The 25155-nt window shown below is 46.2% G+C and overlaps 2 protein-coding genes across 8 annotated transcripts in view; both read left to right on the top strand.

The window, feature by feature from the left end:
* Positions 1-10928, top strand: part of GCK (glucokinase) — a 49383-nt gene extending 38455 nt beyond the window's left edge. For 6 of the 7 annotated variants that reach the window (XM_080982501.1, XM_080982505.1, XM_080982504.1 and 3 more), the window contains 4 exons: positions 2403-2586; positions 3319-3474; positions 5274-5507; positions 9216-10928. In XM_080982501.1, coding sequence (XP_080838627.1) covers positions 2403-2586; positions 3319-3474; positions 5274-5507; positions 9216-9360 — 719 coding nt within the window. In that variant the 3' untranslated portion in view covers positions 9361-10928. Of the gene's footprint in view, positions 1-2402; positions 2587-3318; positions 3475-5273; positions 5508-9215 lie in introns of those variants that run through there. The other variant, XM_080982507.1, reaches the window with a different exon arrangement.
* Positions 10929-14149: 3221 nt separating this feature from the next.
* On the top strand, positions 14150-25155 carry MYL7 (myosin light chain 7). The gene is made up of 7 exons (XM_080982657.1): positions 14150-14198; positions 15752-15862; positions 18131-18206; positions 20516-20620; positions 22480-22558; positions 23408-23456; positions 24979-25155. The coding sequence occupies exons 1-7, from the start codon at positions 14196-14198 to the stop codon at positions 25078-25080; spliced, it is 525 nt and encodes a 174-aa protein (XP_080838783.1). The 5' UTR covers positions 14150-14195; the 3' UTR covers positions 25081-25155.

The raw sequence follows: 25155 nt of genomic DNA, 5'->3' as shown, positions 1-25155 counted from the left end.
TATGCAGCTGGTCACAATCAGCTTCAAACTGGGGCTTTAATCCTTATTTCTATTTATTGGACATAGCTTTCTGTGGGATGTAGGAAGCTACCTTATACAGGTCAGCCAGTTTGTACAATCTAGCCCAGCATTGTGTATTATTACTGCTCACCAAGGTCTTAAGCAGAGGGTCTTCCTCATCACTTGCTACCTGATCCTTTCAAGTGAAGATGCTGGGGGTTTAACCTGGGACCATCTGTATGCAAAGCATCTGCTGTGTCTCTCGTGAAAGCCATTGTTTCTAACACTTGTGGGGGACATGTCATGCTCTTTCTGGGATACTTGTCCACCTTTGGTCCCCACCCTGCACTCAGCCCTCACCTGTGGCTCCTAGAAGCTGTCAGAATGCGACAGCGACCACACCCTGGGAAACAGATTTGACTTGCCAGCTAAGCCAAGTGAGGGTAGGCAATGGGTCTCGGTGAGTTAGGGACTTCCCCTGCGTGTGAATACAGGCTTGGGCAGATTGAGTGGACAAGATCAGTAGTGGGCCCAATGGTCAAGAAGGTGGTTTCCGTACATGCTGTAGAGGAAAGTGAGGGGCAGATGGGACTTGTCAACCTGGTATGGCAGCCCATTTAGGAGAAGGAAAACTCTGATCCTAAACCTCCACTGCCTTGTGGGAATATCTTCAGGAGAAGAAAAGGCTAAGGAGTAAGCCCTACACAAATCCCAAGTGGAGTCCCTAAGACGGTTGGATGGCATATGCCTTCTTCTGGCAGCTCCTGCAGCCAAACTGGTATCAAATACATTGCTCTGCTTTCCTTTGGATCACATCAGCAAGACCGAGGGAGGTGGGGACTTGTCATCTGGGCAGCCCAGGACCTCCAGGCTTGCACTCTGGGGAGGTCACTTTGGTACTGCTAACGCAGCAGTTTGACTTCACCCCCAACAACAACGTTGATAATGGCCTTAGATATCAGCAGACAGGCTAAAGCTGAAACAAAGCATTGGCTATTGCCATTCTCAGCAGTCTTCACGCCAGAGACGGATCTACTATAAAACTAATGAAGCTTAAGCTTCAAGGGCCCTGATTCCTGAGGGGGCCCAGAAGCAACTTTGGTCCACATTGCTTAAAAAAATCTGGGCCTGCCTAGTTGACCCAATTTGAGTGGCACGACAATTTGAGTGGCACAATGTTATATATATTTCAACAACTCCAAAGTTTGACAGATGTTGTAAAGGTGCGGTGATCTGTCACGGAACAACCCCACTGAAGAGGATAACAGTGGTTACCCAAAATAAAAAAATCCTTCCAGTAGCACCTTTAAGACCAACTAAGTTAGTTCTTGGTATGAGCTTTTGTGTGCAAGCACACTTCTTCAGATTCAGTGGTTACCCAGACCTCATTGTTGGTTGCGAAGGGGGGCCCATGACAGTTCAAGTTTTGGGCCCCCAAAAATGTCGGTTCGCCACTGCTTCCCATTGGTGCATTATTGGTAATCATTAGATATATAGTTCTTGTCTATTTAAATTCAAAGGAACTCTATCTATTGATCTATCAATTGTTTAATCAATCAATCAATCAATCAATCTGGCCAACCTATCTGTCTGTCTGTCTGTCTGTCTAACTATCTGTCACGTAAAGAAAAGCAGGTGGGTCACAGCCAGACAACTAAAAACACTAATACTGGCATCAGATTCCACTAAAAGCCTGGCCAAAGAACCAGGAATTCAGTAGGCTTCTAAAGCTTAGTAGAGTAGATGCCAGTCATATCACATGGGGGAGTTCCAAAACCAGGGTGGCACCATTAAGAAGGCTACCCGCTGTGTTGCCATATCGTAGACCTCAGTTAAAGATGGCACAGCCAAGAAAGTCTCCTTGGTGGATCTTAACAAATGGACAGGCCTGTCCAGGACAAGGTATTGTCTCAGGTATCCCAACCTCAGGTAGTATAAGGCTTTGTAAGTCTCTGTACCTTGTAGCAGGTTCACTAGCATATAGTCAGCCAATGCAGTTCTTTCAGAATCAGTGTTATATGTTTGCAGTAGGCCACCCCATAGAGAAGCCTAAGCTCTCCAGCAAACTCCACTTGCTAGCCAGTCACGTGAAGTCATCTGATGTCACCTGTCAGTCATTATGTGCGTTTGCGCCCTGAGTCCTTCCTGCTGGAAAACTCACCATGAACAACAAGAAAGGTTGTTGTTGTTATGATGTTATTTATGACTTGCTTCTCATGAAGAATTTTGAAGTGATTTCACAGTACACACACACACACACACACACACACACACACACACAGCAACTGCATATCTAAGAACTGTTAAAACAATTGCATATGAAGGTTGTGCCAGAGTTTCCTATATGACTCTCGTGCATTGTCCGAACGTGGTGAATTCTCTCTATGTTTCCATTCTACCAGGCACAGGTTGCAACGCTTGCTACATGGAAGAGATGCAGAATGTAGAGCTTGTGGAAGGGGATGTAGGTCGGATGTGTGTAAACACCGAATGGGGAGCCTTTGGAGCATCAGGGGAGCTGGACGAGTTCCTCTTGGAGTATGATCGTGTGGTGGATGAGACCTCACTTAACCCCGGTCAGCAGCTGTAAGGAATATGACTGATAAAATTAATGTTTATTGCTTTATTGAGTTTCACACTTCTCATTGTCAATGAGACAGAGAGGATACCTTTGAGCGGTCATTAATGCTGAGGCACCCCCAACCTAGTACTCCCCAGATGTTGTCAGACTCCATCTCTCATTGCCTTCTCACAGCCGATGGCCAGAGGATGGGGTTGGAATCCAAAACATCTGGAAGGCACCAGCAGGTTGGGGAAGGCTGGCCCAGCCCTATCAGCTCATGGATGGTTTGAAATCGGGGGGGAATATTCCCTATGGCGAACCTGATCTCTGTTCACACTAATTTTATAAGCAGATGTGGGAATTGGTTGGTGTGCGTGGAGAAACTCTTAACAGTGGGAACATGATCTGAATCTAGGCATAGTGACTGCATTTCATCTATGGAGTTGCTTTCTGGTCTCTGTAGCACCCCAAAAGGCCTGAGTAAGGCATGTGTCACAGTTGTGGGATCCTCTGAGATGCAGCTGACGCATACTCTCCTGCACATATTTGCTGGCGAGAAAAATGTGCAGAGTCCAGCAAAGAGGGAGAGGTGGTTGTTTTTCCTGCAGCTCAGAGAAAATAGCATCTATTGCTGAACAATCACTCTTGATACCTGAGAGGGTTTTGCTAAAACAAGCTGCAATTATGTCATCTAACAAGTCCTGCCCCCAACCCCAAACGACATGTACCAGTGATTTAATATTCCCTTTCCCCAGGTATGAGAAGATCATAGGAGGAAAGTATATGGGAGAGATTGTACGGCTAGTGCTGCTAAAACTTGTCAATGAAAACTTGCTCTTCAATGGAGAAGCAACAGAGAAGCTAAAAACCAGAGGATCTTTTGAAACTCGCTTTATCTCACAAATTGAAAGGTAGTATGTTTCTTTAAGATATTTCTTTTCTTTCTCTCTCTTTACCTGCCCAGGGTTGGTGTCAGGGTTAGGCATTGTAGGGCATTTCCAAAGCCCACACCCCCAGCAAGGGACCCACTTCTGCGCTCTGGAGACTCCTGGCCTTCTGCTTCTCTTCCTCGCTGCCTAATGGTCTAATTCAGTACCAGGCAGCTTCCTATATTCCTAAATATAGAATCAGAGTATGGTAGAGTTGGAAGGGACCCTGAGGGTCATCTAATCTGACCCCCTGCAATGCGAGAACCTCAACACACAGTCCCTAATCCAATTTGAAACTATACCATTATCCCCTCCCCCCAACCTCAGACCTTTGTCAAATGATGAGGAATTGCTAACAGAGCTCTCTTGGCGCTGTGGTGTAAACCACTGAGCCTCTTGGGCTTGCCGATCAGAAGGTCGGCGGTTCAAATCTGTGCGATGGTGTGAGCTCCTGTTGCTCTGTCCCAGCTCCTACCAGCCTAGCAGTTTGAAAGCACGCCAGTGCAAGTAGATAAATAGGTACCGCTGCGGCCGGAAGGTAAACGGCGTTTCTGTGCGCTCTGGTTTCCATCATGGTGTTCCGTTGCGCCAGAAGCGGTTTAGTCCTGCTGGCCACATGACCGGGAAAGCTGTCTGTGGACAAACGCCGGCTCCTTTGGCCTGAAAGCGAGATGAGCGCCGCAACACCATAGTCGGCTTGGACTAGACTTAACCATCCAGGGGTCCTTTACCTTTAACCTTGAAAGGGGCATTGTTCATGGTCGAGCATCTGCTTCCATGCAGAAGGTCCCAGGTTTAATCCCTGGCATCTTCAGGTACAGCCGCTTGAAAACTTGGAGAGCATCAACAATACTGAGCAACATGGACCCATGGCCCAACTCAATGTAAGGCAGCTTCTTATGTAAACTTCTTTTGAGGAATTCCACTACCATCCAGCGCAAGTAGTTCATCTCTTTAGTCTGAACATCCTCAGATGCTAGCACACAGTGGTTGCATTCCCACTGGTTGGAAAATTTAGAGTAGGAAAGGGCTGGCCAACATTAGGAGCCGCCTAGACTGTGCTGCCATTTAAGGCTAGCAGATCTGGGCAAGCAGCCCACCCTGGACATTGGGCATTGACTCACCTGGCCGGCTCTCGTGGTTCCAGTTATCTCTTCCAGGCTCTTGTGGGTCAGTTGGGGGAGTCAGCTGGAAGAAATCAAATGAGTAAAATTAACAAGGACAATAGTAAGGCCCTCAAAGAGTTCTGTTCCTGCTCTGTATGGACAGAACTGCTGCTCACATTCGGCTTCTACATTAAGAACATAGGAATATAGGAGAAGCCGGCTGGATCAGACCATTGGCCCATCTATTCCAGCATCCTGTTTTCACAGTGGCCAACCAGGTGCCTACAGGAAGACTGGAAGCACAACAGTGCTCTTCTCACTTTGGATTCCCAGCCACTGGAATTCAGAGGCATACCGCATCCAAGTGGCTAGGGCATGGTGAAACCCATCCCATGGAGTAATATTCAAAACAACCTCCACTACGGTGGTTGTAACTTGTGCTCTACAAGTCCTTGCTCTTCTCCTGCTACAAATTGCATTAGCACCTGGTCCACAGCCACCACATTCTCTCCCCCCCCCCCAGTCTTATGAAGCGCAAATCAGTTATATGAGATGAAGCGCACAGGTTGGTTGTGGCCTCCTTCTTCTGGTTTTCCGTTGAGACCTGGGGCGATGAAACACGCCAGCCCCCTCCACGATGACAGTAGTGAGAGCCCTTGTACTTGTCGTTCCCAGTGATCCCGGTGACCGTAAGCAGATTTACAACATCTTGACATCCTTTGGGCTGTTGCCCTCTGTAACAGACTGTGACATTGTCCGTATGGCGTGCGAGAGCGTCTCTACGAGGGCTGCGCAGATGTGCTCAGCTGGGCTGGCCGGTGTCATTAACCGCATGAGAGACAGCAGGTGCGAGGACACGTTGAAGATCACAGTGGGCGTCGATGGCTCCGTCTACAAGCTCCACCCCAGGTGAGACCTACCTACAGTCTGGCTATATCATGAGGCTTCCAGGGAAGCCTGGGCCTTTCTGAACGATTCATCAGTAGATGTTTAACTATCAACACGCTTCTGAACGCTGGTGATTTAGCAGCGCACAGCCACTGCTGTTCTGCTTGAAAGTGGAAATGGAATAGCAGCTCTGGGGACATCCACAATGTACATTGAATGCACATGGCTCCTCCCTCCCCCAAGGACCCCAGGAGCTGCAGTTTGTTAAGAGTGCTGGGAATCACATCTTTTTATAATTGTTATTAATTGGACTATATAGAATTTGGGATAACCCCTCAACATCTGCAACAATACAGAGTGGCGGCGTTGGTTTTGTCTGTGGGTGTATTCTGCTGCATGCTGTTGCTGCCATAAAGTTGTGAATTAGTAGTGAATTTATACCAGACCAACCAAGCATCATTCCACTTTGTTAGTGGTTCTGTGATGCATCCCTAGTTGCCATCTGGAGGAGCTCTCTCTGTAGCGCAACAAAAGCAGGACAACACACACATTGCCCGTTGTAAGAAAAGTTCCAGGATTTCAGCTAGAAGCTACAAGACATGCACCGAGTGGAAACAAAGCAGGACGTTTGTCTAGAAATGTTTGCAGGCGCAAACAATTTTGAAAATGAGATTGCGTGTAACAAGGGCTTTTTTCCAGCCGGAACTCACCAGAACTCAATAATAATAATAATAATAATAATAATAATAATAATAATAATTTATTATCTATACCCCATCCCATCTGGCTGGGTTTCCCCAGCCACTCTGAGCGGCTCCCAACAGAATATTATTAATAATAACAAAAAAAAGGATAAAACATCAAACATTAAAAACTTCCCTAAACAGGGCTGCCTTCAGATGCCTTCTAAAAGTCAGATAGTTGTTTATTTCCTTGACATCTGATGGGAGGGCATTCCACAGGGTGGGTGCCACTACCGAGAAGGCCCTCTGCCTGGTTCCAGCACCTCTCAGATGTGTGCCATTGCCATTATAAGAGAATAAGGGAGGTGTTCCAACATCTCTTTTTCTGGAAAAATAGCAATGCGTATAACTGTCCCGGTACCATCATAAGCACAAAACATAATTAATGCTCAATTTAAGAAAATTCTGGAAGGGCCCATACGGTATAGGAATAGAATATTACGTGTATACGTGTCACTTGGACTCTGGTTGTTGCTTTTTCTAAGGAAAAGCAGTTTCAGTAGAGAATCCTGCCTGGGGAGCGGTTGGGGAAGGAAAAGAGTGCTTACCTCTTCCCCCACCTACTGTTTTTATGCTGCAACTCCCCTCGGCTGCTTCCCCTTTCATGGGGTTCCAGATGTCTGTTTACCTTTGCAAATTAATGTCTGACGCTGGACCTCTTGGCGGCAAGGATGGATTGGGGAAGAGGGAGACCCAGGAGAAAAGTGGAAGGCAGAGAAAAGGTCAGAGGTGCACCTGCATATAACATTTAGTTTGGCTTTTGTTCAGTCGATTTGAAGGGGGTCACCATAGACATCTGACAATGGCACCTCTGGCAGCGGGGTGGTAGAGCAATTTGCCTGTGTTTTTATTATTTGGCCTCATAAAATAGTATCGCTGTTCATTAAGCAGCCCCGTGCTGTGGCGGTAGCAAGCTTCACGCTGCTAGGCAGGAGGTAAGAGACAATAGCTGGAAGAGGAAACTCCCCGAGTCTGTGTTCAGAGTCCAGGCCGAAGCTGAAGTCTATGAACTGGGGTCTCGGACACACCATGAAGGGCACGTCCGCAAGCTGAGGCAGCTTTTGGCACTGTTCACTGAATGCCGAATTGAGCTAAACTGGAAACCTGGAAATAATCCCTGTCGGAGAAAGGGGCACAGCCCCTCACCACAATATCAGCATTGTTGAAACAGTCTGCATAACAAGTAGTTTAGTCAACTGACTGGTTGGATTAATAGAATATACATCTCTGTATCTTGTGATTTGTTGGGGGTATGGGAAACGGAACATAGCATCTGATTTGCATGTAGAAGGCCCCATGTTCTAGGTAGGGTTTCTAGATGACCTATGTATTGAGAATTCATCCTGATTTGCTTGAAGGCCGGTTAGATGTTGATGTGTCAAAGCGAGTGTTACCCCACACTTCGCCATCACTTTCCCTACCATGAAAAGTCCAACCTTTAGGGAAGATGATTTGTTGCATAAGACCATAAGTCAACTGCGATCGTGCAGCCTGAATATGCTGGTGTGTGGTTGGATCCTGCTTGAAAACAGCAACAGTCTGGAAGCTCCTTGGAATCCCGGAGAACTGCTGTTAGTTAGCATAGACAATTCTGGCCGAGATAGACCAATGGTGTGACTCAGTTTAGGCAGTTCCTTGTGTCAGCTTGTTTCAACCTTGGGTCCCCAGATGTTGTTAGACTACATTTCCCATCAGCCTCAGCCAGCTTAGCCAATGGCCATGGATGATGGGAATTGTAGACTAATAACATGTAAGGACCCAAAGTTGAAGAACTCTGCCGTATGTTATTGCCTATACTATATGCTATTTGCAAAGGGAAAAAAGCAAAACTTAATTCCGTGCAGGCTCCACATCCCCAAAGAGCTGTGCAAAACTGCTTACTGTATTTATTATTCTATTTGTTTATTTAGCAACATCTACATCTGCTGAAGTACCAGTGCCTTGGTACCTGGCCTAGCATGTCAGGTGCTGATACCAGGTCTGCTTGGCAGAGAACATTTAGAGATAGGTCTCTAGAGAAGGTCTCAATGTTCAGTAGAGTTGGGAGGGGATTTGATACATTTCGTATTTTAAGGTGAATTTACCAAATTTGCCCTTTCCGAAACATGATGTGAAGTGAAACCTAGCCATCTTTGGAAATGTTCTCTTGTCCGAAATTTACAGTACAGTTCTCCAACCAAGTAATGCGTACAATAGTGCAGCTAAAAGCGTGCGTATGAATGCATTAGTGAAACATACATACAAAATGCATCATATTAGATTACAGTGCTTTGCCAAAATGTGTATATTAGGCAAAATTGCATATACAGTGTTACCTCTGGATGCGAACGGGATCTGTTCCAGAGCTCCGTTCGCATCCTAAGTAGAACGTAACACACGACTGCGCGTCTGCCCATGTGTGGGTTGAGTTTCACCGCTTCCGCGCATGCACGCGACGTCATTGTGAGCGTCTAAGCATGCACGAGCGGTGAAACCCGGAAGTAATGCGTTCTGTTACTTCCGGGTCACCATGGAGCGCAACCCAAAAAGGCTTAACCTGAAGCGACTTCAACCCGAGGTATGACTGTACAGTGGTACCTCAGGTTAAGTACTTCATTGGTTCCGGAGGTCTGTTCTTAACCTGAAGCACCACTTTAGCTATGGGGCCTCCCGCTGCTGCCGCGCTGCCAGAGCACGATTTCTGTTCTCATCCTGAAGCAAAGTTCTTAACCTGAAGCACTATTTCTGGGTTAGCAGAGTCTGTAACCTTAAACGTATGTAACCTGAAGCGTCTGTAACCCGAGGTACCACTGTATATATGCACACTAAAATGCTGATAAATTTTCATGAGGACTTAAAAAACACCTGCTGTGGAGAAAAACGAGGAATGGAGCGAATCGGAAGTCAACGTATGTCCATTCCTAAAACCCAGACAGCTTTATGTAGAGAGGTGGATTTCCCTTCTCAATTTATCCCCTTGTCTTTATCTCTCTCTTTTTTTACCCAGCTTCAAAGATCGGTTCCACGCAGCAGTCAGGCAACTTACACCGGACTGCGACATCACCTTCCTGCAGTCTGAGGAAGGCAGTGGCAGGGGAGCGGCTCTCATCTCGGCAGTCGCGTGCAAGATGGCGTGCATGATTGGCCAATGAAATGCCGCTGCGAAAGGACCGTGAAAGGGATGCCACCGACCTGGGAAGTGCCCCCTCCACCCACTGCCAGGCTGAGGTGTTTCAGGGTGTGCCAAGGAAGCAGAACCAGAAGACGGAAGGTTTTCCTGGGGGGGTGGGGAAGGGGGAGGGAATGGAGTGGTGTCAGGTTCCTCCGAACCTCTGCCTCTACACAACACAATAACCATGCAAAAATAGTCTCTCCTTTCTGTCCTTAAAACCTTCTCCACTCCTGCAAGCTCTGGGGAGGGTTTCAATGTATGCATTAAGCAGCTTCTCATAGTACGGGGGGGGGGGGGGGGCGTTTGGAGAGGTGGTGTTGCAGGGATGGAAAGTCAGGAAGGGAATAAGTTTTGCTTTCTTTCTTTTCTTCGTTGGACGGCTCAGGAAGCAGGGATCTGGGCAAAATGGCATCTAGTTGCAAAGTACGGTTTCTTCCTCAGTAAATGAGGTTGGGAAGGTGCAATTCCAGCTGCCGTTATCAGCCACTGATGATCATAGTTCAGAGAAGGCAACTTTGAGTAGACACATTCTCCAACCTTCTCCTCTGGTTTCCAAGACACTAATGGTTCCCATGCGAGTTTGTGAGTCAGCTTGAGCACAGACCAGGGTCCTCATCAGCAGAAGAGCCCAAGTGAAAAGTCAGGTTTTTCCTTTATTTCTGGCGCTTTCCACCTTCTCCAGATTTAGGCATAAATCTAAGCTTGCAATCTGGTCCCAATACTATCGCCAGTCCAAACTGTCATATCCACAGAGACAGATATCCTGGACCATCTCTATGTCGTTGTTTTTTTTAAAAAAGGATCAGTCACCATTAACATGGAGGGAGCTTGAGACTGAACAGGGCCCAAGAGACCAAGCAAAGGCTGTAAAGCATTTTATGACACTAGAGTTGTCTGCTTTGGTACAGTTCGCCTTGCCTGCATCCCACCCTTGTTTCAATAATTCTGGAAAGCAAGTAATATACAGACCGCAAGTAATATACAGCAAGTAATATACAGACTTTGGAACAAATTCAGTTCCAAGGCTCTGCACACTGCAAAGGGATGTGTGTGATGCATAACCAGATAGGTAAGCACTTGGGTCAAGGGGAAGTCAATTCGCTGGGACACTGCTTGTCCACCTGTGATGAGTCCACTAGTGTGCATGGGACATAGTGGGATGAAAACAGCCCCCTCCACCTGCAAGCATGTTAAACCTGCCACAGGGCGAAAGGTGAGTTGCAATTGCATGTGTGACTTGAAGTGGGAAAGTAACAGGCTTCAGTCTGGAAGCTCCTAAGATTTACTGAAGACGGGGCCATTCTGTTTTTAAAATGTAATGTCTTGGGCATCCCTTAGCAACAACCACAGAAAGTTTGATCCCCCTGATTTCAGCTCGTACAGATGTTTGACCCAGATTATTTCTCCTCACTGTCATAATATTGTTTATTTCCCACTTTTTTTTTGTTCTTTTTCCTCTGTCTCCTGCTATCCTGCTTATGGATCCAGGGGCCCTTTTATATTAAAAAATGATAAGAATAAAAAAATAAAAAAATCTTTTTAAACTTGCCCCTGTCGTATCTTTTTTTGTTTTTGTTTATCAAACCTTACACCTGTGTTACAGTGTGGAGTGGAGTACAAAGCAATGGCAATCCCATGCATATTTACTTGGATGTAAATTCCACTTTATTTGGTGGGTCTTACTCCCAGGAAAGTAAGAACAGGATTACAGCCAGTTGAGATTTGTAAAAGGAGGGGGACTGTTCTAAAAGACTCCAATCCATTATATTATCCCACCCTCAGTATTCTACCCTGCCCAACAACAGCCAGTTATTATATTTGACTTTCCCCCTTTTCAGATCAAGACAAGCTGGTGACAACAAAGACCAATTTTGGGGTTCTCTCCTTGCCTTGTTAGGTTCACCCCCGCTGATGTCCACAGCATATAGCATTGCAAAACTGTACCTCTTCTAGCACAATGAAAACTGGAGGTTCTCCATACAGTCATTATGCAGTTGTATATGAGCAGAATAGTTCATTTATGACACTTCAATGCCAGCCTAACGTCAGGGCAGTGCACATGGATTTAACTCACAACCGTGGGAAGTAGCTTACCCTCAGGTAGGCAATGCTAATTTGTAATCACTCCTAAACCATCTTTAATGTTTTGAAAGATGGAGTTCCAAAGCAGTGGGGTCACCACTGAAAAGGCCATGTTCCTGGTACTCTCTAATCTTATAGGTCTTAAGAAAGCAGAACCTCAGGTGCTGATGTTAGTGCACAGGGAGGCTGGTCCCAAACCACACTGTATGGCTTTAAAAGCCTGCTGGAAATAGGGTATGAACACAATTAGGCTGTCAGTGCAGTTGGTACAAATTGGTGTAATTGGTCAGAAGGCCTGGCTGCCACAAGTGTTCTATTATATAACATATAAACCTGTCATGAAATGTGCCCATGAAATGGTGTCTGTATGCTGTTTTTCATTCTCCTCAGTAGAATACTACCTTTCTTGAGTTTTGAATTTTATCCAGCGCAGCTTGACCTAACGTCAGCAGTAGAATAAACTGTACCTAACAAGTATATTTCTGTGCAAATATACACACGTTAAAAGCCCCATTTCATCGCAAAGCAAACCTTCAAGGAGCATAAGCCAATGGTAGAAACAGCCGCAGCAAATGTCTCCTGGCCCAAAAAGCACATTTCAAAAACGGCAATGCATTTTAATTTCAGTATTTTTGCAGCTGCTAAGTGCAGAAACTGCAGCATAAGCCCAGAATGTCCCATCTGGCCAGATATTCTCTCAGAGGCGGGTTTAGGGCAGCATGACTGGTTCCCCCCCAACTAGGCGCAGAGCTGGGGGGGCACCGCAGAGCATCGCAACTATGGGAAAGCGCACGAGTAGAATGGAAGGTGAGAGACGGGTGCACCAAATTTTGGCCTTGCACGGGGTGCTGCTGAAATTTGAAAGTCCGCCCTTGATTCTCTGTAATGCTGGAGAACAAAACTGCAATTGTATTCTGCATGCAGTCTCCTCGAATTCAGTGGCATAAGAGTATCCAGAGTTCATGGTGTGTGGGAAAGGGTGTCCCACCCAGTGGCGGAGGAAGGGGGTGCAGTAGGTGTGGGTCGCCCCGGGTGTCACCACTGAGGGGGGTGACAAAATGCCGGGCGGCACCCACCGTGGGGCCTGCAGCGCACCCAAGCCATGCGTCTCTCCCGGGAGAGACGCGATGGCTTGGGTGAGCATGCCAGCTCCACCCTGCCCAAACGGTTCGCCCACTGCCTCCCCCCCAACTGTAGGGCGCCTGAGTGGGAGGAGGCAGGCAGACTCCAGAGGCCCTGTGGTGTGCCCTGCCCTATGGGTGGTGCGTCCTGCCTCTGGGCATCCTGCCCCAGATGTCTGAGCGGCTTCCTCCGCCACTGGTCCCACCCCCAAGCAGTCATGTTTTGGAAAAAGGAAGAGATGTCTGTAAGTGTGGTGAGGCCACAGGCGTGTAGCATGGGCCAGGCCAGGTAGTGAGCCAATTCCACAGGCAACAACCAACAGTCAAAAGGATCAGAAGCAGGTAACGTTGGCTGAGCACATACCATGCACCAATCTCAAAGAATCCTGGGATCTGTAGTTTACCCATCACACCCTTATCAAACTATAGTTCCATGGAATTCTTTTGGGGTGTTTCTGCTTTAAATATATGGCGTGCATGCAGCCATAATCCTAGAAAAGGAAGAGGTTGCTGGGCAACTTCAAGGTAGAACTTTGCACGCATAAGGTCTTAGGTTTGATCCCTTGGATCTCCAGGTAAGGCAGAAATGTCCCCTGTCTGAAGGTCTAGATCGGCCAGGGTTCTGACTAGGTTCCTATGTTGCTTATGTTCCTATGTGTATCTTTAAATCTGACTTGGGACTAGACAGCACGTCAAATTTATGGCGCATAGAAATTCCTCTTTCAGGGGACAATTTTAAATGCCCCCTCTAATTATAAGGCAGCTTACGAAATAACATACAAAAATGCATTATATTAGGAAAAATTGCTTTGCAAAAATATGTCTGTTAGGCAAAATTGTATACACAAAATGTGTATATTAGAAATGTGAAGTAAAATGTTGGTGAATTTCCATGGGGGTTCCACCCCCTGCTGCCTTTTACTTGCAAACTGAAGCAGAAATAAGTATAGTGGTACCTCTGGTTACGTACTTAATTTGTTCCGGAGGTCCGTTCTTAACCTGAAACTGTTCTTAACCTGAAGCACCACTTTAGCTAATGGGGCCTCCTGCTGCTGCCGTGCCGCCGGAGCACGATTTCTGTTCTCATCCTGAAGCAAAGTTCTTAACCCGAGGTACTATTTCTGGGTTAGCGGAGTCTGTAACCTGAAGCGTATGTAACCTGAAGCATATGTAACCCGAGGTACCACTGTATAGAGAACTGAATTTAGGATTGGAAAAATGAGAAACTGAAATTGACAAGTTCCCTCATACCTAGCAAGGAAGGAGACAGAAAGAAAGCAAGGACCTAAAGGTCACATATATAGTCCTGTTTTAAATACAGGCCTAAATAATGATAATCCTGGAACTACTGCAGAGAGAAGGAAGATGGGAGACTCCATTCAGAGTCGAACACTCGGCTCAAGAATGCCTCCTCCCTCCATCAGCAAAGCCTACAATGCGCTATGACATCCAAACCTTATCAATTCTCAGCACTGGGGACTGCCAAGTTTGGCTCTCTCCTCCTGCCACCGGGCTCCTGATTTAGCTCACGAAGTGATAAGCTGTGGGATATAGCCTGAGCCGACGCTTGACACCATCCAGAACTTCTCTCTTCTTCAGAAGGACATCCAGAATGGTGAGTACGCTCTGTCTCTCTGCTTTTGCATATATTCTTCATAGCGCTGAGCTTTTGGATGAACACACATTAAGGTTGAACTGTTACCCTGTCCCACCGAGGAAGAAGGAGAAACTAAGCAAAGGGGGAGAGCAATGGTTTAGCCTGTATGCAGGCAAGTGAGAGATGGAGAAAGGGTGTTTTCTTTGCGATGACTGGGAAGATCTAATACCCAAGGGATGGCGGCGAATATTGGCGCATGTTCAGAAGGATACAACTATGAAGAAACAGGAAATGGTACCTGTCCCTGGTAGCACCCAGTCCTGCTTGTGTCCTGTTTTGCCTGTCAGGGAAATATTGCAGGATGCTTGCTTTATAAAAATTACGTTAGTGTGTGCACACATCTGCCACAAATTTCTCCAGCTTTCAGTTCCCTCTCCCGGTTCTCTGAATGGGTTTGTGGGTTAGATGGCTCTTCCCCAGGGATGGGGAATCTGTGGCACAATTTTGTCAGGCATGATGGGATCTGTAGTCCAACAACCTCTGGAGATGTTTAGAACAGGTTTCCTCATTCTAAATACTTGTCTGCTGTTCATCCCTAAATACACACATGCCAGTGGACTGCTCTCCTTCATCCCCATTCCCTATAACACACTGATTGTTAGCGGCTGCCAAGATTGCAGTCCTAAACATGTTACTAGAAAGTAACCCTCCCTGAATCAGTTAGGATGTGCATCTGATTGTGATGTAAATGTGTTTTTGAATTGCAGCAGTTCCATAATACGGCAACCTTATCCAGTGTGGGATTAAAGCGTTAAGTGAACATATTCAAGTTTGTGTATGTGCTTTTTGTCAGCTTTGGAAGCCAGGGCAGGATAGGCTATCACAGAGCAAATCTATCCAATGCTCAGCAGGTGAATTAAAAATTGAGATTGAGATTCCTGCATTTCAGGGGGTTGAACTAGATAACCCTCAGGACCTCGACCAACTCTACAATTCGATGATTCAGTAACCTGAGCCCACAACTAATCCCCTAGGGCAGAGTTTTCCAAACAGAGCTTTCCAACCTTTCCATGTTGGTGACACACCTTTTAGACGTGCATCATTTCGCGATGCAGTAATTCAGTTTTACTAGCAAACCGGAGGTTAAATAACCCCTATTCCAGCCCTGGAAGGAGTGTTCACACGACACACCTGCACACTGCAGCCAACACACTATCTAGAGTTGTAGCCAATGTAGCATTAAGAAAACAATTCTGTTTTCACAAGGATTTATGCTTGTGCAATGGAACTTTCCTCCCTTCCCTTCCCTTCCCCACCCCCTAAATCTGTTCTGTGGGATCCCTCAATCCTCTGGAGCAGTTTTGGGAAAAGAGAGAGGGGGGAGAAGGTGGGGGAAGTTGTGCGAGTGTAAATCTTAGCACTAATGAAATGAGTGTGCTGGATCTTGTCTCTCCAGTCTGCTAGTTGGGCTAAGCATAATGAGTGCTGTGGTTTACGTCTTCCCAATGTGTCAGGTGTACTGACTGGTGCTGTTGTAACCTGTTACTTTTCTTCTTCTTTTTGTTGTTCAGGCCAGCAGAAAAGCCGGGACTCGGAGCAAAGCTGCCGCAAAGCATGCCCAGAGGAGCTCCTCCAATGTCTTCTCCATGTTTGAGCAGTCGCAGATCCAAGAGTTCAAGGAGGTGAGGTGCTCAGGGGTTGTTTTCCAGTTGAGCCAAGGAAATGAGTTCCAAGCCTGAACTCAGCCTATATCCAATGGAGTAAAATTGACAAAGGTGGACTCTGTGAGTCAGGTCTATTTTATCTGGCAGTGGGAATAAGTCTATGCTACTTGGTGGTGACTCTCTGAGGTTTCAGATGGGAGTCTGCCCCAGCTGCCAACCTGGAGAAGTCAGGGACTGAAACTGGGCTGTTGTTCTTCTTGCAAAGTTCTGCCATTGAGCCATCATGGCAAAGAGATGGAGTTCATATGTCTCTTTATGTCACCTCTGTGCATGATCAGGGTTCTGAAATGCACGAGGAAATTCAGCATGAGACCTGCAGACTAGGGATGGGAGAGAATGCAGTTCACTTTGCATTTAAAGGTGAACTTAATTCTTTCACACTTCCCTGAAAAGATATGCAAACTGAAGGGCAGCTATCCTTCAAAATTCTCACTGCTCTGGTTTTGCAGTGCCGATCTCCAGCCAAGTAATGGGAATCAAGATGCATATACTGGGGTGAGGTGCATATAAGAATGCATTTATGGGTGAAAATGACATATAGAAATGTGTTATGCTATGGGTAATTGCTTTAGGAAAATGTGCATATTGGGCAAAGTTGCATTTTGAAAAGTGTAAATTAGGAGAAATGTGCAATAAAATGCTGGTGATTTTTCAGGAGGACTCTTTTTTAAAAAAGAAGAAGAAGAAGAAGAAAATATTGTAAACTGGTGTGGAAATGTAGAGAACTGAACTTAAGATGGAAAAAAACACCAAGAAATTTAGAGAAACTGAAACGGACAGGTCTACCCATCCTTACCACAGACAGTCACCCTCCAACTGTCCCTGTATAGACCTGTAAGGTCATGTGAATTTGGGGAAACTCTTCTCATATCACAACACTCTACAGAATATCACAGTGCAGTGAACTGAAAATGGGAATTTTCTGCTCCTGCTGCTGTATTGTAGACTACCAGGGACGTGGGTGGGGCTGTGGTCTAAACCATTGAGCCTCTTGGGCTTGCCAATCAGAAGGTTGGCGGTTTGAATCCCCATGACGGAGTGAGCTCCCGTTGCTCTGTCCCAGATCCTGCCAATCTAGCAGTTCAAAAGCACACAAGTCCAAGTAGATAAATAGGTACCGCTGCAGCGGGAAGGTAAACAGTGTTTACGTGTGTTCTGGTTTCCTTCACGGTGTTCTGTTGTGCCAGAAGCGGTTAAGTCATGCTGGCCACATGATCCAGAAAGCTGTCTATGGACAAACACCAGCTCCCTCGGCCTGAAAGCAAGATGAGCGCCGCAACCCCATTGTCACCTTGGACTGGACTTAACTGTCCAGGGGTCCTTTACCTTTTTTACCTTTTACTGAAAACATTCCGTTTGCTGTACATAAAACAGCAGCCACCAGTTTCTTCAGATGCTTCAGACTTTCCCTTAAGGTTGCATCCTGTTTTTATTTGTTTGAATTCCTGTTTTTGTTTGTTTTTATATGCTAGAGATTATATAGAGATTGATTTTAAAAACAAAATTATTACATGCTTTAAATCAAGGATTTCATCCAATGCTAGTCATATTCAGAGCAGACTCACTGAAATCAGTAGGTTTGAATACGTTAGAGCTGTCATGTATTCTACTCATTGATCCAGAGCAGAAGTCCAACGTATAGTTAGCAGAGTAAAAACGTAAACACCTTTAAGTCAGCTGCACTCAGCTTCTCTGAAGGAATAACCCAAACATCGTGAACCTTCTGCTTGTTTCTTTCACACAGAGAAGCTTCCAGAACCCTCTTGAATTAATTAGAAAAGGAGAGATCTCTGCACATTGGATCAATACTTTCTGTACTAAGAAATGCAAACTGACAAGAGCCATTAATTTAAATGGTTCTGTGCTGAGTAGAACTCAATTGAAGACAACCCAAATGAGAAATAACTCTTAGAGGGTAAACAGGAAAGTGATGTGAGGATGGGGAAGCCCAGCCAAGGTAGATTTTACATTTGAATTACAGGCTTATAACATGCAACCCCCAACTCTACTGGTTTGCATGACTTGTGAAACAAGCAAGGGCTGCTCAACTAATGAAGCGCTATAATCACTTTTGCCCTTCGCTGGAGAGATAACAATGAGGAGTAGATGCAGGCAGGGGAATGGAAAATATTTGTGTGGGTGTGTATGTTCTTATTATAGTGGCAGAAAGGAATTAAACTTGAGAAATAGAGAGAGTAGATTTAACTTTCCTTATCTTTCCCCAAGGCATTCAGCTGCATTGACCAGAATCGTGATGGCATTATCAGCAAATCAGACTTGAAAGAGACATACGGTCAGCTGGGTGAGTGCCTCCGGTCACCATGAAATTGCACTCTTCAAAAGTTCAGATGATTTTTTAAAAAGAAAAATATTAAGCAACTAACTGGTACAAGGAAAAACAGTGCCAAATAGCCAGGCCTGGATTCAGAGTCTCTGCCAAAGAGAGATTATTGTAATCTTCATCTTTAAAACTGACAAAAGGTTAAGGTACCCATGACCATTAGGTCCAGTCGCAGACGACTCTGGGGTTGCGGCGCTCATCTCGCTCTATAGGCTGAGGGAGCCGGTGTTTGCCCGCAGACAGCTTCCAGGTCATGTGGCCAGCATGACTAAGCCGCTTCTGGCGAACCAGAGCAGCGCACGGAAACACCGTTTACCTTCCCGCCAGAGCAGTACCTATTTATTTACTTGCACTTTGAGGTGCTTTTGAACTGCTAGGTGGGCAGGAGCTGGGACTTAACAACAGGAGCTCACCCCGTTGCGGGGATTCGAACTGCCGACATTCTGATCGGCAAGCCCCAGGCTCTGTGGTTTAGACCACAGCACCACCCGCATCACTAAAACTGACAAAGGAACATACAAAACGGGAGATGCCAGAGATTGATCCTGGCACTTTCGGCATGCAAAGCTAGGGGGGTGATGGGAGTTGTAGTCCAAAACATCTGCAGGACACCAGGTTGGTACTGCTTTAGGGAGAAGCAATTGCTATTTACTAAAAGCAACATTCACAACTGGAAAGAGCTGTAGCGCAGTGGTAGAGAATCTGCTTTACATACAGAAGATCCCAGGTTCAATCCCCAGATGGGAGAGACTGTTGCCTGGAACTCTGGAGGGCTCCTGCCAGTCAGTACAGCAATACTGAGTGAGATAGACCAATAGTCTGACTCAGTATAAGGAAGTTTCCTATGTCTAAAGATTCGCAGTGACCTTTCTAATGCCCACTTGCTTATCTTCAGAGCCTCTGAGGACTTGGTGCATGTTATTTCTGGAGCCATGACCACTTGACGGTCCTTCATCTCTGGATGGTGTCATTTTTGATAAACAGCTTGTCACTTTCAGAAAGGGGTCTGCAGATCTCAGCTTTATTTCTAGTACACAGGGTGGTGGTATGAGCATACTTCCTAACTTTGGAGAGCTCTTTTTTCCTCTTCTAGCACAGAAGGAGGAGGAGACGAGCTAAAAATGCCAGTGGCGAAGTTGTTTTAAGGGGAGACACGTATTCAAATGACATTATCACCAAAGCCAGAAACCCTGGGAAGTCTGTAGAATGTAGACCAGGGCTGATATGGTTCGCCAAATTTTGTGCACAAAGGTGTGGGAGGGTGAGGATTCAAGAAGGAAATGGCAAAAATTATATGTCTCTACCACAGAGGACTTGCTGATCAGAAGGTCGGTGGTTTGAATCCCTGCAACGGGGTGAGCTCCCGTTGCTCGGTCCCTGCTCCTGCCAACCTAGCAGTTCGAAAGCACGTCAAAGTGCAAGTAGATAATTAGATACCACTCTGGCGGGAAGGTAAATGGCGTTTCCGTGTGCTGCTCTGGTTCACCAGAAGTGGCTTAGTCATGCTGGCCACATGACCTGGAAGCTGTACGCCGGCTCCCTCGGCCAATAAAGCGAGATGAGCGCCGCAACCCCAGAGTCGGCCACGACTGGACCTAATGGTCAGGGGTCCCTTTACCATTACTTTACTATGCCCCTGTGGGCAGAGTCATATAGAATCAGCCACACATGTTCTTTTGCACTGACAATTTTGTATCAGACAATTGGATCTAAGTACAGTACATTAATCAGTTGGCTGTTAGCAGGGAGTGGCACACTGGCGAATGTTAAGTAGCCTTCCTTATGTTAACTCAGGGTGGGGATAAGGGGAAGATAGTAGCCAGGTCTCTGCAACATGCAATGAGGATTCATGAATGTTAGAAAACAGTATTTTAATTGTTAGTGGTTGGGCAAACCCAGCCAGATGGGCAGGGTATAAATAATAAAATTATTATTATTAATATATTGTTTGATGCAGATTTTGCTGTGTACCGAACCTTTCAGAATTCGTTCTATATGCCAATAAAGGTTTGCAATTGATATAGGTCTCTGAAGATTGAGGATGGACAAAAATTCCCCAGAAGTTCCAGGTTAGGGGGTGTTTTGCTTATCTCAGAAATTAGACCTGTCTTGTCCAACCTGGTGCAACGTCCACCATCTGTATTGAAAGAAGGGTTGCAGATAACTACCCCAAGAACATCATGATCACAAATAGTCATGAATGAACAATAAACAGGATGTCTGGAAAGGTCCATGGATTTCACTACTAGAGCCTGCTTTTTTCTCTACAGGGAAAATAAATGTGAAGGAGGAAGAGCTGGATGAGATGCTAAAGGAAGGGAAAGGGCCAATTAACTTCACGGTCTTCTTAACACTCTTTGGGGAGAAATTGAATGGTAAGTTGGTGCTGCCATAGTCAAGGACCTTGCTCACTAACCCTCAGTCTTGCTCATTAACCCTCAATCCAGCTCTTGATTTGCACCCAACGCCCCTGAACATACTGCAATAAAAGGCCAAACAAAAAAACCCAAACAAAACTGATTTACCACTAGGGGCATTTCCTGCCACTATTTTCAGGAAGGATTCAATCACATGCCAGCAAATGGAGATTGCACAACTGAAGCTAATTTGAAGCTAATTTGAGAGCCAGTGTGGTGTAGTGGTTAAGAGTGGTAGACTCGTAATCTGGTGAACCGGGTTCGCGTCTCTGCTCCTCCACATGTAGCTGCTGGGTGACCTTGGGCTAGTCACACTTCTGTGAAGTCTCTCAGCCTCACTCACCTCACAGAGTGTTTGTTGTGAGGGAGGAAGGGAAAGGAGATTGTTAGCCGCTTTGAGACTCCTTCGGGTAGTGATAAAGCGGGATATCAAATCCAAACTCTTCTTCTTCTTCTTGTACAACAAACCTACTTTGCCCCTCAAAATTGGTTTGCGGCAAGGTAATTGGCAGGAAAATGCACTTGGAAGGGTCAGGTAATGATTTCTCAATGCAACATCATCTAGCCACCCCACAAACAAATTAGAATGAACACTTGATAAATTGTGGGTGTCCTCTGGCCTCCCCACAAACCCTGTGCAAAACAAATCAGGATGAATGCACAATATGCATGTCATACGGAAGGGGTACTTAAAAAAGGGTGTTTGTTTGTTTATTGCATTTACATCCCACCTTTTTTCTCCAAGGAGCTCAAGTTGGCGTCCATGGTTCTCGCCCTCCTCATTAATCCCCACAACCACTTTATGAGGTGGGTTCAGCTGAGAGGCAGTGACAGACCCAAGATCGCCCAGTGAGCTTCAAGGCTGAGTGGAGATTTGAAACTTGGTCTCTCAAGTCCTAGTCTGACACTCTAACTATTACAGTGGTACCTCGGGTTACAGACGCTTCAGGTTACAGACTCCGCTAACCCAGAAATAGTACCTCGGGTTAAGAACTTTGCTTCAGGATGAGAACAGAAATCACACAGTGGCGGCGCGGCAGCAGCGGGAGGCCCCATTAGCTAAAGTGGTGCTCCAGGTTAAGAACAGTTTCAGGTTAAGAACGGACCTCCAGAACGAATTAAGTTCTTAACCAGAGGTACCACTGTACACCACACTGGCTTTGGGTAGGAATTGTCCGTGCAAGAAAGTTACCAGCAACTTACTTACGCATTCTCTTGTGCAAAAACATTTTGCCGGTCACACCACTAAGTGACTTTAACTTAGGGTTATGTTGCATACAACCTCAATGGAAAATCATGACACAAGCATCTCCATACTGCAGGATGAACGTTGCTGTTACTTCCTGATGTTCACAAATATATTTAAGTGGTCAAGCGGGTGAGTCACAGAAGCCCCAGCATGGGTCTTTGGGACTGGCAAAAAGTTCTTGAGAAAAGGCAAAAGTGAATCCATTCCATTAGTCGGTTCCCTTAAGGCAGTGACGGCTAAACTTGGACCTCCGTTTTGGGACCACAATTCCCATCATCCATGACCACTGGTCCTATTAGCTAGGGATGATGGGAGTTGTAGTCCCAAAACAGCTGTAGGGCCAAATTTGGCCATCACTGCCTTAAGGTGTAGGAGGCAGTTATTATACTTTTCTGTCCTTGCGCGCACTCTCTCTCTCTCTCTCGCCATTGTTTGGTTTGGTTTTTGTTAACTTTCCATTTCCTCCCTGGAACGTCAAATCTTCCAGACTCCCTGCCCAACCAAAAGGGGGTCTTGCTCTTGGTTTGAGGATCTTTGCTGTATGTTGAGCAATCCTTCTCTTCCACAGGCACTGATCCCGAGGAATCCATCCTTGCTGCCTTCAAGTTATTTGACCCCAACGGAACTGGCTACGTGAACAAAGATGAGTAAGAACATTAACTACAGTTCGGATCCTGGGTAAAGCCCATGGGGCTCTGATTGGATTAAGTCTGATCGTTAGCATATGCGGCTCCGGGGTGCAAAAATCCACCCAGCGCCCCCAATTTGGGGGGGGGGGGCAGGTCAAAGTTATAGAGCCTTTTCTTAGGGGGCAACTCAAAGTTGTTGAGCTAAGGAGGGGAACAGCATAATCATTTGCGATTATGCGAAAATGAAATACACCACTAGGGGGCGCCGCGGGATACGTTGATTCTGCAGCTGTTCCGCAAAAGAGAATGGAAATGACCCATCGACCGCAATCACCCGGCTGGGGGCGGGGGCGGTTAAGAGCTTAGGCAGCTTGCACCCCCGGGTAAAGACAGCCCTGGGTCTGATTGGCTTAATCAATGGTTGGGGTGAGAAAGCCATGGCTCATTGGAAGAACATCAGCTTTGCAGGCAGAAGGTCCCTGGTCCCATTCCTGGCATCTTCAGGTCAAACTGGGAGGAACCCTGGTCTGAACTCCTGGAGAGCTGCTGCCAGTCAGTGTAGGCACTACTGAGCTTGATAGTCCAATGGCCTGACTCATTATAAGGAAACCTCCTAGGATTTCTCCATACAAGCCTCAGCAGAGAAGACTTCAGGGAAGGTGCCATGGCTCATGGGTAGAGCAAGCAAAATTTCCCAGGTATCCCTAGGGCGGAGGGAGACCCGGAGAGCTGCTGCCTGTCAGTGCAGGCAATACTGGTCTGGTACAATGGTCTGGTACAGTATAAGGCAACTTTCTAGGTTCCTATTAGAGTTCTGGGTGGTGTGTTGGAACAGCACTGACTTTTTATTTCCAATTTGTTTTCCAGGTTTAAGCAACTCCTGATGACTCAGGCGGACAAGTTCTCTGCTGAGGAGGTGAGGCAACTCTTTCTGGTCTAGCACTAGTTAAAGCGTGCTTCTCGCCCTCCCTCTTTAAATCCCAATTTCCTCTTAGCAGGAATCTTTCACAAGCATCAAACCTAGGAGACAGCTTTAAATTGGTGTATTAATATGGCATAGGGATGCGGGTGGAGCTGTGGTCTAAACGACAGCCTCTTGGGCTTGCCGATCAGAAGGTCGGCAGTTCAAATCCCCACGACGAGGTGAGCTCCCGTTGCTCTGTCCCAGCTCCTGCCAACCTAGCAGTTCAAAAGCATGCCAGTGCAAGTAGATAAATAGGTACTGCTGTGGCAGGAAGGTAAACAGCATTTCTGTGCGCTCTGGTTTCTGAGTAAGATCAATTATTTGATTATTGCTGTAAACCGCCAAAATGTATTTTGTATAGTTAAAATTTTACCTGTATCTTCAGTACATTTTATTTTATTGCTATAGCTAGTGGTTGATGCAAATCAAGATTCTTCTGATCTGTTCTCTGATCAAAGGCCCTACCAGAGGGTCCCTGGTAGAGGCAGATTGAGGAGAACGTGACCAGTTAGGCTGCCCTGGGTGGAGAGCCTCAAGGGCGCCACAACTATGATGTAGAATTAGAGACCCCAAGGTCTGCCTCTGTCCCTGGAGACAGGTGGCCACCATAGCTAATAGCCTTCCCTTTTTTTGCGGGAAATTCCCTTATTCCAGCTCCATTTCCCGCTGCTTCCTGCTGCTATCCCGGATTGTTAGATATCCTGTAGACTGCCCCCGGGACAGGTGAGGCTGCTGATCCCTTATTTTCAAATCTGAAAGTTGACAGCTATGGTGGCCACCTGGGGTTCTGAGGACTCATGAAACCGTTGTCCTGATTCTTCTTGTGTTTGACAGGCAGTAAAACTCCACTGAAGTGTTGGACAGTCATTCCTAGCTACTAGTTTCCATGTATCCCATCAATCCCTCTCTTTCCTTAGCTGAGCCTTTTTATCTCAGCTTTCATAACGTCAACAATATTGCAGATCAAGGTATTCGTATAGCTGGATTGAGGGCCTTTATCAGAACCCCTTCTGCTGCTTTCAGATATCGCTTTCTGCTCGAGCAATGAGCAAACGATGAAAAATATTGTTCCCGTTTAATGTAAGGAAAGTCTGCTGGCTCAGAGGTCCATCTCGTTTGGCATCCTGTTCTCACTGGCCAACCAGATGCCTAAAGGACAAGCACACAAACAGCCTCTGCCCACCTGCAATTCCTAGCAACAGCTTTTCAGAGGCCTACTGCCTCTGACAGTGGAGGTAGAATTTCTAGTATTTTTATAAAGAAACTGTATTAGCAAGCTCTTAGCCACAATCATCTTGAAAGCAATATACATTTATTTAACTCCAAGAACGGTTCCCCCTTCCAATCTCATGACTCAAGGAGGTGGGGAAAACTATGACGGAGTCCCAAGTTTCGCAAGGCCGGGCAGGGACTGGTTGATTAGGCCAGCCGAACGCTGCCTTCTTACCCCCACTTTGTGTTCCTTCTTCCCTAGGTAGAGCAAATGTTTGCGGTCGCTCCCATCGACGTGGCCGGAAACATCGACTACAAATCCTTGTGCTACATCATCACGCATGGTGATGAGAAGGAAGAATGAAGATCTGTGGGGAAATTGAAAGTTTGTGGCGGCAACTACTGCTATATTTGAATAAAATGCCCGATGAGAAATGAA

The sequence above is a fragment of the Podarcis pityusensis genome (genome assembly GCF_964106645.2).
Source record: "Podarcis pityusensis genome assembly, chromosome: 15".
Classification (NCBI taxonomy): Eukaryota; Metazoa; Chordata; class Lepidosauria; order Squamata; family Lacertidae; genus Podarcis; species Podarcis pityusensis.
Note: the sequence above shows the minus strand (reverse complement) of the source record. Positions and strands in the feature narration are given on the sequence as shown.